Source organism: Xyrauchen texanus, chromosome 39 (genome assembly GCF_025860055.1).
Source record: "Xyrauchen texanus isolate HMW12.3.18 chromosome 39, RBS_HiC_50CHRs, whole genome shotgun sequence".
Taxonomy (NCBI): Eukaryota; Metazoa; Chordata; class Actinopteri; order Cypriniformes; family Catostomidae; genus Xyrauchen; species Xyrauchen texanus.
The window spans coordinates 28,106,133-28,118,772 of NC_068314.1; the positions used below are offsets into that span (position 1 = coordinate 28,106,133).

General features: G+C 42.5%; 1 protein-coding gene across 3 annotated transcripts in view; it reads right to left on the reverse strand.

Moving 5' to 3' along the window:
- The window catches only part of LOC127632581 (SLIT-ROBO Rho GTPase-activating protein 2-like), a 153,424-nt gene that overhangs the window by 14,924 nt on the left and 125,860 nt on the right, over positions 1-12,640 (reverse strand). For all 3 annotated transcript variants that reach the window (XM_052111241.1, XM_052111242.1, XM_052111239.1), the window contains exons 12-13: positions 3,153-3,180; positions 2,662-2,692 (exon numbers count right to left, since the gene is read on the reverse strand). In XM_052111241.1, coding sequence (XP_051967201.1) covers positions 2,662-2,692; positions 3,153-3,180 — 59 coding nt within the window. The remainder of the gene's footprint in view (positions 1-2,661; positions 2,693-3,152; positions 3,181-12,640) is intronic.

Here is a 12,640-nt window from a genome sequence, read left to right on the forward strand (position 1 = left end):
TGTAAACTATTTTTCAGTAGGATTTGAGAACGATTCAAAAGAGCATCTTGTGTGCTTCAATAGAAACAAGAAAATCTGACCTTTTTTTCTTCAAAGGAGATTGAGTAGTCACCAAGAAATAGGGCAGAATCTTTTTTTTTTTTTTTTTTTTATCATTTCATGTCATACATTTGTTTTAAATGTAAAAAATAAAAAAAAAAATCACAAAAGTATTTATTTGTTTCCCTGTATAAATGCATATATGTCTATAAATATACTGCACACACACACACACACACACACACACACACACACACACACACACACACACTTTAGGAACACCTGTACACCTAATATCTAATAAGTCAATCATGTAGTTCATGGCATAAAATCATGCAGATACGGGTCAGGAGCTTCAGTTAATGTTCACATCAACCATCAGAATGGGGAAAAATGCAATCTTAGTGATTCTGACTATGATGGGCTGTTTGAGTATTTCTGTAACTACTGATCTCCTGGGATTTTCACACACAACATCCTCTAGTGTTAACTCACAATGGTGCCAAAAACAAACATCCAGTGAGCGGCAGTTCTGCGGACAGAAACGGCTTGTTGATGAGAGAGTTCAACGGAGAATAGCCAGACTGGTTCGAGCTGACAGAAAGACTGTGGTAACTCAGATAACCACTCTGTACAATTCTAGTAAGCAGAATAGCATCTCAGAATGCACAACACGTCGAATGTTGAGACGGATGGGCTACAACAGCAGAAGACCACGTTGGGCACTTTATTAGGGCCATAGTGTTCCCAATAAACTGCTCGGTGATTGTATATATACAGTGAGGAAAATAAGTATTTGAACACCCTGCTATTTTGCAAGTTCTCCCACTTAGAAATCATGGAGGGGTCTGAAATTGTCATCGTAGGTGCATGTCCACTGTGAGAGACATAATCTAAAAAAAAAAATCCAGAAATCACAATGTATGATTTTTTTACTATTTATTTGTATGATACAGCTGCAAATAAGTATTTGAACACCTGAGAAAATCAATGTTAATATTTGGTACAGTAGCCTTTGTTTGCAATTACAGAGGTCAAACGTTTCCTGTAGTTTTTCACCAGGTTTGCACACACTGCAGGAGGGATTTTGGCCCACTCCTCCACACAGATCTTCTCTAGATCAGTCAGGTTTCTGGGCTGTCGCTGAGAAACACGGAGTTTGAGCTCCCTCCAAAGATTCTCTATTGGGTTTAGGTCTGGAGACTGGCTAGGCCACGCCAGAACCTTGATATGCTTCTTACAGAGCCACTCCTTGGTTATCCTGGCTGTGTGCTTCAGGTCATTGTCATGTTGGAAGACCCAGCCTCGACCCATCTTCAATGCTCTAACTGAGGGAAGGAGGTTGTTCCCCAAAATCTCGCAATACATGGCCCGGTCATCCTCTCCTTAATACAGTGCAGTCGCCCTGTCCCATGTGCAGAAAAACACCCCCAAAGCATGATGCTACCACCCCCATGCTTCACAGTAGGGATGGTGTTCTTGGGATGGTATTCATCATTCTTCTTCCTCCAAACCCGGTTAGTGGAATTATGACCAAAAAGTTCTATTTTGGTCTCATCTGACCACATGACTTTCTCCCATGACTCCTCTGGATCATCCAAATGGTCATTGGCAAACTTAAGATGGGCCTTGACATGTGCTGGTTTAAGCAGGGGAACCTTCCGTGCCATGCATGATTTCAAACCATGACGTCTTAGTGTATTACCAACAGTAACCTTGGAAACGGTGGTTCCAGCTCTTTTCAGGTCATTGACCAGCTCCTCCCGTGTAGTTCTGGGCTGATTTCTCACCTTTCTTAGGATCATTGAGACCCCACGAGGTGAGATCTTGCATGGAGCCCCAGTCCGAGGGAGATTGACAGTCATGTTTAGCTTCTTCCATTTTCTAATGATTGCTCCAACAGTGGACCTTTTTTCACCAAGCTGCTTGGCAATTTCCCCGTAGCCCTTTCCAGCCTTGTGGAGGTGTACAATTTTTTCTCTAGTGTCTTTGGACAGCTCTTTGGTCTTGGCCATGTTAGTAGTTGGATTCTTACTGATTGTATGGGGTGGACAGGTGTCTTTATGCAGCTAACAACCTCAAACAGGTGCATCTAATTTAGGATAATAAATGGAGTGGAGGTGGACATTTTAAAGGCAGACTAACAGGTCAATGAGGGTCAGAATTCTAGCTGATAGACAGGTGTTCAAATACTTATTTGCAGCTGTATCATACAAATAAATAGTTAAAAAATCATACATTGTGATTTCTGGATTTTTTTTTTTAGATTATGTCTCTCACAGTGGACATGCACCTACGATGACAATTTCAGACCCCTCCATGATTTCCAAGTGGGAGAACTTGCAAAATAGCAGGGTGTTCAAATACTTATTTTCCTCACTGTATATATATATATATATATATATATATATATATATATAAATATTCTGTAAATATGTAAATATTCCCAAGAAGAACTTTGATAAATTAAGAGACAAATCACCAATACTCTTTGTTCCTCATGTTTAATTATCCTAGACACACACATAAAAAAAAAAACATCTCTACACAAGAAAAAAAAACTAACACAAATATACACACAATCATACAACATGCAGATGTCCCATTTAGTGGTGTAATTACCTGTTTTCGTACAGTGGAGTTCCTCCGTCCGCTGATCGGCATGAAAAAGAGGGAGGGGGCTTCTGTTATTATGGTGGATAATTTTCCCTCAAACTGCTCTAATTTTCCTCCACATTCAATCCACAAAACGCCTGTGGCCATTAGACCAGCAAAAATTACCCTCCAGAGAAAGGTCTTATTTTAATATACAGGCCTTAAACAAAGACACACACAGATTAATATTTGTTTTGAGAGCGCCTGGTTTGTGTCCATTCTATGAACTCTTGTTTGAAGGTCTGTTCCCATTTCCATACTGCATAATAACCTGAGAATAATTACCCTCAGCCTCAATAAATAACTCAGCAGATGTGAATAAAAGATGAACATGTCTAGACCAGATATTCATCTTTAAACGGCCCTCAAACATCTGTATGCGTGCTAAATTAAGGCCTTGTGAGTAAATGCTTTGCATCTTATTTGGGTTAGTGGAGTTGGTTTCCCACAGCACTCACCTGGCAAGGCAGTAGTCCGTCTTCTGACCTGGTGAAGGAAAGATACAGTAAGAAAAGAGTAACTGGGGCTTCATGCACTAATTATTATTATTTCTTCTTTTAATTTTTTTGTTGTTGAGGGAGTACCAGTGTCAGTCCTGGCTCACTTGGTGCCCTAGGCAAGATACAACTTAATCAGTGCAAAAACATTTTTTTTTAAAACAACTTCGTAGTTCTGTAAGATTAGAAGACATCATAGTCTGGTGGTAAAGCTTTCATCTAGTGTGCAAGTGGGTCAAGGTTCGAAATCCAAACTAATATATGATGTTTATTATATTTTCATAAAAACGTATTTTATGTTCCATGGGAATAAATAGGAGATTTGAGAAAATGAGGGTGGGTAGATGATGTTTCCATCCAAGTTTATACCCAATATAGCTGATGGAAACGCAAATGATTGCTAAAATTGTTTCAACATAATATTTTCTATTTAACTCTAGTGCATAAACTCTATGTCGATACTTCAAATGTCACGAAAAACTGGTTTGGAAACACTTTTTTGTCGAGAAAATTGCCATTAACGCAAAAATATAGTGTCACTTGACAGAATTTACCCCAATCGTTAGCCTGTGTTAATCATGATGACAAGGAATACATCCTTGAAAGACACTTTACTGCATGTGAAGCAATACTCGCACTGTTATGGATTGGTCTTAACGGCATACTTGCACAGATCTGATGCTGCAAACACATCTGCGTCATGACACTTCCTGGAGTGCCAACACAAATATCTCGTATCATGCACCTGTCATCGACAAGTGCATGGAGAACAAATTAATGGCCATGCTTTGTGAGCAGTTTATTTATTAAAGCTTCTTTTCCACACCGTTCAAAATAATAGACAGCAGTCATGGAATTAGCCTACAATACAAAAAAACCTTTTCTATGCACAAAGATGTTTGAAATTAAAAATAAATTGGAGAAAAGCCTTAATGTGCTTTTTTTGGAACACTAACAAATTCCCTGTATTAAATTAAATAAATTACCAAACGAAAAAATAATATTGTTAGGCCAATATAATTGCCTACAAACTTAAATTAGCCTTACCCTGTTATGTAGATGAAAAGAGTCGGCTGAATGACATTCTCAGAATGTTCTACACTTTTTTCAAGACTAAACTATCAGAACTATTTGTCCAATGGCTTCACTTTCAGAAAACACATTTTTTAACATTTTAAAACTTTTAAATATTTTAAATCTAACCGTCTTTACCTAGGATTGCACTTGCACTTCAGAAAATAAAAATTGCATTATAATGCTAAACTTAATTTAAGATCAGTTGGTTGTTAAAAGTTACTGGATAAATATGCGGCACATAATGCAGTTGTGATGGCAATGCTTTAGATCAAATGATTGCTCAAAATAGCCAATTGGGTATCAGGAATGTATCATATATGTAAACCCTGATATTACACTACAGCAAATTATTTTAATAGATGTGCACACAGCATACGTATGTATACACATCGATGGATGGTCCTACTAAGACTGAAAGTTTCCCCAACTACTTGGTGCAGGTTGCCACCTTGAACAGGGCAATGACGATTCGCTTTCGGGTCAGAACCGGTGGATACCTGCAATAGGCACAACATCAGGACCAATATTACAGTCCTATCAGAAGGGCAACTGTTCATTTTGGATTGCAATTCCTCCTTTTTTGTGAAATTAAAAAGTCAGTAAGCTTGCTAATTTCAATGAATTGTCTCAATACTCTCTCCATTTTACAAAGACTTGGGGGGGGAAAATAGGAACATCTGGGAGGCGAAAGGCACACAATTAGCGTTATCCACACATTTCTGTATGGAAATAGCTTAAGAACAGAGTTCTTTTGTGATAAACCAAACCTTACGTGACAAAGTGTTTTACGAAGCATGATGTCATCACACACACACCATTTTTACTGATAAAAGTCCATTTGAATGGAAACAAGCAGAAGACGGCACATATTTTTACACATTTTCACAAAACACCTTGAAAAGTCAATGGAAACTAGTTTAAAGTAAATAATTTGCTAGAGTTGCGATCTGATAGACCAAATTTATTCATGTGAATGGTTTTTTTGGTTAACTGTATTTGACCAGCATTTTGTTTTACCTACAATAAATGTGCAATTTAATATTCAAAGGTCCCAGACAGCAAATATACAGTACATCACCCAGACATCTATTTGATGTGCGTGTTATCAACATGAAGATGGGTTTGCTCATCTGCAATTCAAAAGGACATTCAGCATAAGTCTTTGAGACAAATATAATGTAGAATGTATGTAAATCTTCTCTTTTTTTATATAAAGATGTTCATCAGATATTAATACATAAAAACTAGAATCTGAACGTTCTTATGAAATGCTATTAAATAGACATCTTGGAGATGTGCCGTCTGGAAGTTTTTTTGGAAGTTCAAAACCAAATTGGCTCAAAAATATGAGGGAGTTTGAATACAGACGCTTCTGAAAAGAGATACAGAGAAAGGCTGTGTGTGTGTGATGAAGCGGCCACAGCTGGACGGTTTCCTCTGGGAGTAAAAATCTCTTCCCTATCCCTGTCATTACTGTTACGGAGGACCTTAATGTGGGACGTGACCCCATATCCAAATGGGCCCCTAGCAGCTCCTGTTAAATTCCCCTCAGAACACACACACATGCCACTGCCAAACATGTGCATAGAGGGAAAACAATAAAGCGACATCATGGTGTGCTATTTTCCTCATGACAGCACAGCAGTGCTATTATTGTAAATGAATGCCAAACTAAACTAAAAATATGAAATGAAAACATTTTTGTTCCCTTTACAAAAGGCTTCACTACGATGTTGCGCTGCTAAGCGCTACGGGGAACAGCTTTCGCTGTGAGCCGAGCTGAATAATGTGTGGAACACGTCAATGGACATTGACCGGAATTTATAGCCTCGGCTGATGTAATCATTAGATGCACCTGAGGCCAGGCTATAAATGGATACGTCACCAGGTGTCGTCAGAAACTCTTTTTTCAGAGCGATTCTGTTTCCGTGTGTTTCACACACCCTGTCAAAACTTTCTTTCCTCTGTTAGGAGTTAGAATCAGTTAGACAGTGTGCAGTGAACTTTGTTCTTTGTTCTCTTTTCTCTTCTGTTTAGAAAATATTATATATATATATATATTTCTAAAAAGAGAGAATGACTGAAAGTCACAAACGGTGCATGTTCCCCTCTTCTCGCTCTATAGCTGAAGACGACACACATCAGTTTTTGCTGTTTGTTTGGGAGCACGCTGCTCTCGCGTTGCAGCAGGGTGGGTCGCGAGCACTGCGATTTGCTTTAACAGGCAGAGTGCGTCGTGCTTCGCCTCGCTTGCTTCCGGAGTCAGCACTCTCGAAAAGAAGATCGTACGTGGGGCTCTTGCATGGTTTTGGCTGAGGAGCAAGAGACGGGTTGATCCCTTTCACTCACTCTCTCCCCAAACCCAGCTGTTTCTTCATATGATGTCGACACTTCTCGGATCATGAGGTGGATCGCTATTATAAAATATATATATATATTTTCTTCCCGTGTTCACATACCCTCGACGTCATTATATTCGACTGTCGTGGGTGCTGAGGCACGGCGGTATTCAGTGATGCCGCCGGTCGAAGAGACGCTTGCGGGCTATCTCTCGCCGGGCTCGGCATCGTCACTTAAGAAGCCCTCTCTCCCCTCAAAGCCTTGTAGGACAACCTCCACTTTAGTAGGAAGGGCTTATCAAGCAGCAGGTCAGGCTGGTGCTGCTCTGCACACTATGCTGCTCTGCACACTATGCTGTTCCTCCCAGTTGGGTGTTTTCGCTGTTCCTGCATTTTATTCAGGACTCGAAACACTCGACAACCCCTCAACAGGAAGTGTTAAAATATAATACCCATCTCAGAGATCCTGGCAGTGTGGGAACTTCTGACGGATATATTATTTTCTGTGGGTCTTATAAGGGCGTCAGGATTTAATTCACCCGCCGCTTTTCCGTGTTTCAACGGCATGTTCTCACTACCGTGAACCGGATTTCTTTTTATGTAAAAAAAAAATATATATAACTCAATCTCCTGGTTAAAGGGGCCATGGTATGTGTTCCCCTTCCAGAGAGAGAGTTAGGTTATTACACTAAATACTTCCCGTTTCCCATGGAGGGTGAGGGGTGGCGTCTGGCTTAGATCTTAAAGCTTGAACTACCCGTGGGTGTTCAAGTCCAAGATGATGCCTGTCAAGACGGTCGTGTCTCAAGCCCTACAACTCGTTTGGCTGGTCACCATCGATCTTATGACGCACTTCTATACATCATTTAGAAGTTCTGCCACAACATGGAAAGTTCCTGAGGTTCACTTCCGGGGGCGATGTCTTCCAGGGTCAGGTTCTTTCACTCAGCCTAGCCCTTTTTACCCGCACATTCACAATGCATGATGTAGCGCTGGCTCCTTGCGACTCTGGGGCATCTGCATTCTGAATTATGTAGACGACTGGCTGATCCTAGCTCAGTTCCAGGAACTGGCAGTTCAGCACAGGGACATCGTCTTAGCTCATCTGTTTCTCTGGGGTTGAGGCTCAACGCCAAGAAAAGCGTCCTCTCTCCCACTCAGAACACTGTCTATCGGGGCATTGTATGGAGTTCAATCTCAATGCGGGCACAACTGTCTCCCGCTAGGATTGAGTCCATTTAGATCACCCTGAGCAAAGTCAGGCTAGGTCAAGGTTGCACTGTTATCAGTATCAGTGATTTCCAGGTCTCAGGGCGAATGCGTCCACAGTGATCCCTCTGGACCTTCTGCTCATGAGACCGTTTTTGTTGTGGCCAAAAGCCAGGGGATTTCTTCCAAGGGCCAAAACCCCTAGGCTAAATAGGGTTACGCGCCTCAGGCTTCGTTCCCTTTCTATGTGGTTCAGACCCCGGTTTTCTGCCTTGGGTCCCACTCTAGGTGTGTCTTGTTGTTGCAGGCTGCTAACGACAGACGCCTCCCTGATGGGCGGGGTAGCGGCCTTAAGTGGTCGTCCAGCTTAAGGGGATAGGAGGGTCGTCAGCTCGGTTGTCACAGTCTCTGTCTCGGGTTGATGGCTGTATTTCTGGCCCTGAAATACCTCCTCCTGAGGCTGCCATGTCTTGGTGCGGGAGGACAATGCAGCGGTAGCCTCTTACATAAATCATCAAGGAGACCCACGTTCTTGTCAGCTGTATTTCTGACACGTTGGGTTCTCCTTAGGGCCCAGGGCAAGCTCCTGTCACTCAGGTCAGTTATATCCCTGGATGCCCGTATATGGGAGCAGATTTACGGTCCATACCAATGGGGGCTTTAAGAACTCCACCCTAAGGCAGTAGTTGCCCAGAGTTCGCCAGCAAGGGTTTTTGCCTCTTACTGATAACACCACGCTGGCCGAACAGGGCTTGGTTCTCGGAGCTAATCTCTTCCCTCGACGGCTCGCCTTTGGCGATGCCGAACAGGAAGAATCTTCTGTGTCAGGCACAGGGCAATATTTCATCCCTGCCCCAAATTGTGGAATCTTTCATGTTTGGCCCCTAAGGGTACCAACTGAGGGACACAGGGCTCTCTCCTGAGGTTATCGAGACCTTTTAAATGCCGGGCTTTTTCCACTTGGAACAAGTTTGGGTGAGATCTTAGGGCAGAAGAGGACCTCTTCGCCTCTATGAATAGCGCAATGTCTCCTCTACTTCTCCCTGAAATCACCCAGCCCCCTTGAGTCCGGACGTTAAAACACATACATGACCCAGAATGCGTCTGTATGCGTTTCTTTCCCCGGTTTCTCTGCTCCCGGGAGTCTTGGCAATGTTCACCACCAAGTGTCTTACCTCCTATTAATGGCGCTGCGCTGGCTAAACAGGATATGGTTCTCGGAGTTAATATCTCTCCTCGACGGCTCGCCTTGGGCGATTCCGAACAGGTAGGACCTTCTTTCTCAGGCTCAGGGGGCATATTCATCCCCGGCCCGAATTGTGAAACCTTTCATGCTTGGCCCCTGTAGGGTACCAACTGAGGTTCACAGGGCTTTCTCCTGAAGCTATCGAGACCATTGCAATCGCTAGGGCTCCCTCCCTTGGAACTGATCTGGGTAGATTTTACAGGGCAGAAGAGGACCTCTTCGCCTCTGTTGATAGCGCAATGTCTCCTCTACTTCTTCCCGAGTCACCCAGTCCCTCCCCGAGTCACCCAGGTGCCTTTCTCGACCCTTGGCCAGTCATTCTCTAAGCCTTCTGCTCCCTGCCGTTTGTAATGCCGGAGCAGCTAAAGACTACTCAGACTTTGTCCAGTCTGTGCCCTTCAGAATTATGTCCACCGCATTTGCTAGTGGCGTAAAGTCAGGGCAGCAGTTCTTCACTTTGAAGCCGTGACCGGGTTGTCACTTTGGGTGAGGGACCTTACTGCCCGGGCCTACGAGGCGCGCATTCAAGCTTCGCCAGTAGGTTTTAGGGCGCACTCTTCCAGAGGGCTCTCCTCCTCTAAAGCCTTGGCTAGAGGTCTCCCTCTGCAGCAAGTTTGTGGTGCGGCAGGTTGGTCCTCTCCGCGCACATTCATTAAACTTTTATAGTTTGGATGTTCTTGCCACTCTTGGCTCTTACGCCCTTGAGTTGACACCGAACAAGTTTGTGGTGCGGCAGGTTGGCACTCTCCGCACACACTAATCACATTTTATGCTTTAGATGCTTTGCTACTCCGGACTCTTATGTCCTTGAGTCGACATCTCAGCCCATGCCTAAACAAGTTTGTGATGTGGCAGGCTGGTCCTCTCCGCTCACATTCATCAGTTTTTATGACAAGTTTGTGTTGCGATAGGGTTCTCTTCGCACACATTCATCGAACTTTATGGGTTAGATGCTTTGCTACTCTGGGCTCTTATGCCCTTGAGTCGACATCTCAGCTCATGCCTGAACAAGTTTGTGATGCGGCAGGCTGGTCCTCTCCGCTCACATTCATCAGTTTTTATGACAAGTTTGTGTTGCGATAGGGTTCTCTTCGCACACATTCATCGAACTTTATGGGTTAGATGCTTTGCTACTCTGGGCTCTTATGCCCTTGAGTCGACATCTCAACTCATGCCTGAACAAGTTTGTGATACGGCAGGCTGGTCCTCTCCGGCTCACATTCATCAGTTTTTATGACAAGTTTGTGCTGCGATAGGGTTCTCTTCGCACACATTCATCGAACTTTGTGGGTTAGATGCTTTGCTACTCTGGGCTCTTATGCCCTTGAGTCGACATCTCAGCTCATGCCTGAACAAGTTTGTGATGCGGCAGGCTGGTCCTCTCCGCTCACATTCATCAGTTTTTATGACAAGTTTGTGTTGCGATAGGGTTCTCTTCGCACACATTCATCGAACTTTATGGGTTAGATGCTTTGTTACTCTGGGCTCTTATGCCCTTGAGTCGACATCTCAACTCATGCCTGAACAAGTTTGTGATACGGCAGGCTGGTCCTCTCCGCTCACATTCATCAGTTTTTATGACAAGTTTGTGCTGCGATAGGGTTCTCTTCGCACACATTCATCGAACTTTGTGGGTTAGATGCTTTGCTACTCTGGGCTCTTATGCCCTTGAGTCGACATCTCAGCCCATGCCTGAACAAGTTTGTGATGCGGCAGACTGTCCTCTTCGCACACATTCATCAAAAAATTAATGGTTTAGATGTTTATGCTACTCCAGGCTCTTATGCCCTTGAGTCGACATCTCAAGCTCATGTCTGAGACCTCTCGCGTTTTTGTGAGTACACTGCACAACCGTAGGGGTCCGGACAGCCCCAAGTGCGGCGGCGTGGGTATTGCGTTCCCCGTAGCGCTTAGCAGCGCAACATCGTAGTGAAGCCTTTTGTAAAGGGAACGTCTCGTGTTACATGTGTAACCCTTGTTCCCTGAAAAAGGCGGAACGAGATGTTGCGCTGCTTTGCCGCACTGGGACGTCCCAGGACTGCTCTTCAAAAAGTATCTGACGACACCTGGTGACGTATCCATTTATAGCCTGGCCTCAGGTGCATCTAATGATTACATCAGCTGAGGCTATAAATTCCGGTCAATGTCCATTGACGTGTTCCACACATTATTCAGCTCGGCTCACAGCGAAAGCTGTTCCCCGTAGCGCTTAGCAGTGCAACATCTCGTTCCGCCTTTTTCAGGGAACAAGGGTTACACATGTAACCCCAGACGTTTCCTGACATAGCATAGCATACATTTCTTGACTTTGAATTTTCTGGGATCATTATAAGTTAAGCTCAATTGACAGCATTTGTGGCATAATGTTGATTACTACAAAAACAAATTTAGAGCCGTCTCTTCTTTTCTTTAAAGAAAAAAGCAAAATCTGAGGTTAGAGTGAGGCACTTGCAATGGAAGTGAATGGGGCCAATTTTTGGAGGGTTTAAAAAGGCAGAAATGTGAAGCTTATAATTTTATAAAAGCACTTAAATGAATTCTTCTGTTAAACTCATGTTTTATTTGAGCTGTGTTGAAATAAATCGTCATTTTTACAGTCATTTTAGGGTTTGTTGACATTACATCATCATGGTTATAAAATTGGCTATAACTTTACACAGAAAAGTGATTTTATCACACTTAAAATCATGTTAACACACTGATATTCTTGCGGCTATACTTTTGAAAAACTTTTTCAACGTACAAAAATTGGCCCCTATTCACTTTCATTAAAAGTGCCTAACTGTCAACTTGATTTTTGCTTTTTTTTAAAGAAAAGGAGGGACAAGTCAAAATTAATCAATTTTATGCCGCAAAAAAAAAAAAAAACAACAAACAAAACACACAAGTCATATAGGTAGGCTACCCTGTGTGAGGTCTAATCTAATTTGTAGATTTGTTCTTGCAATGCCACAACAAATTACAGGGATGCAAACTCACGAGGGGTGAAAGTGAATCAGTGAATCGTTTTGAGTCGTTCATGACTGAAATCTACCAAGAGACTTTATAGTGTTTAAGCATTAAAAGAACAAATCAGATCTATAGTCTTCCTTCAGTCTGAGCATTATTTTTCATCCAAAGACAACAATAACAGTGAGTTTCAATAACGTCCTTTCCTTCTCCTTTATTAAAACTTGCATGACTACAAATCTACTGACTTCAGTATAAGAATTATAAACACAAAGTAGATCTACGGTATCATTTTCCTACAGTAGCCTATTTAAACTGCTGCGTGTGGCTTTTATCAGAAAAGACCACAATAATAGACAAATAATAATAATTTTGAGTTTCAATAATGTTCTTTCATCTTTGTAAAGCGCATTTCACATGAGTTGAGTCGAGGTGTCAATGTTCCTTCAATGCCAGCATCAAGCGCCACATTGCCCTCCACACGACAAGAGTTGCAGAAAGTGTCACAGAGGGGCGATTTTACCACGTAAAAATTGGGAGTTGTGCACAATAAACATTGAAAACATGTATTTGGAAGAGAGAAAAAAGTTTTCAGTAACTTTGATAGCAGAAAGTAATAAAAGGACTTT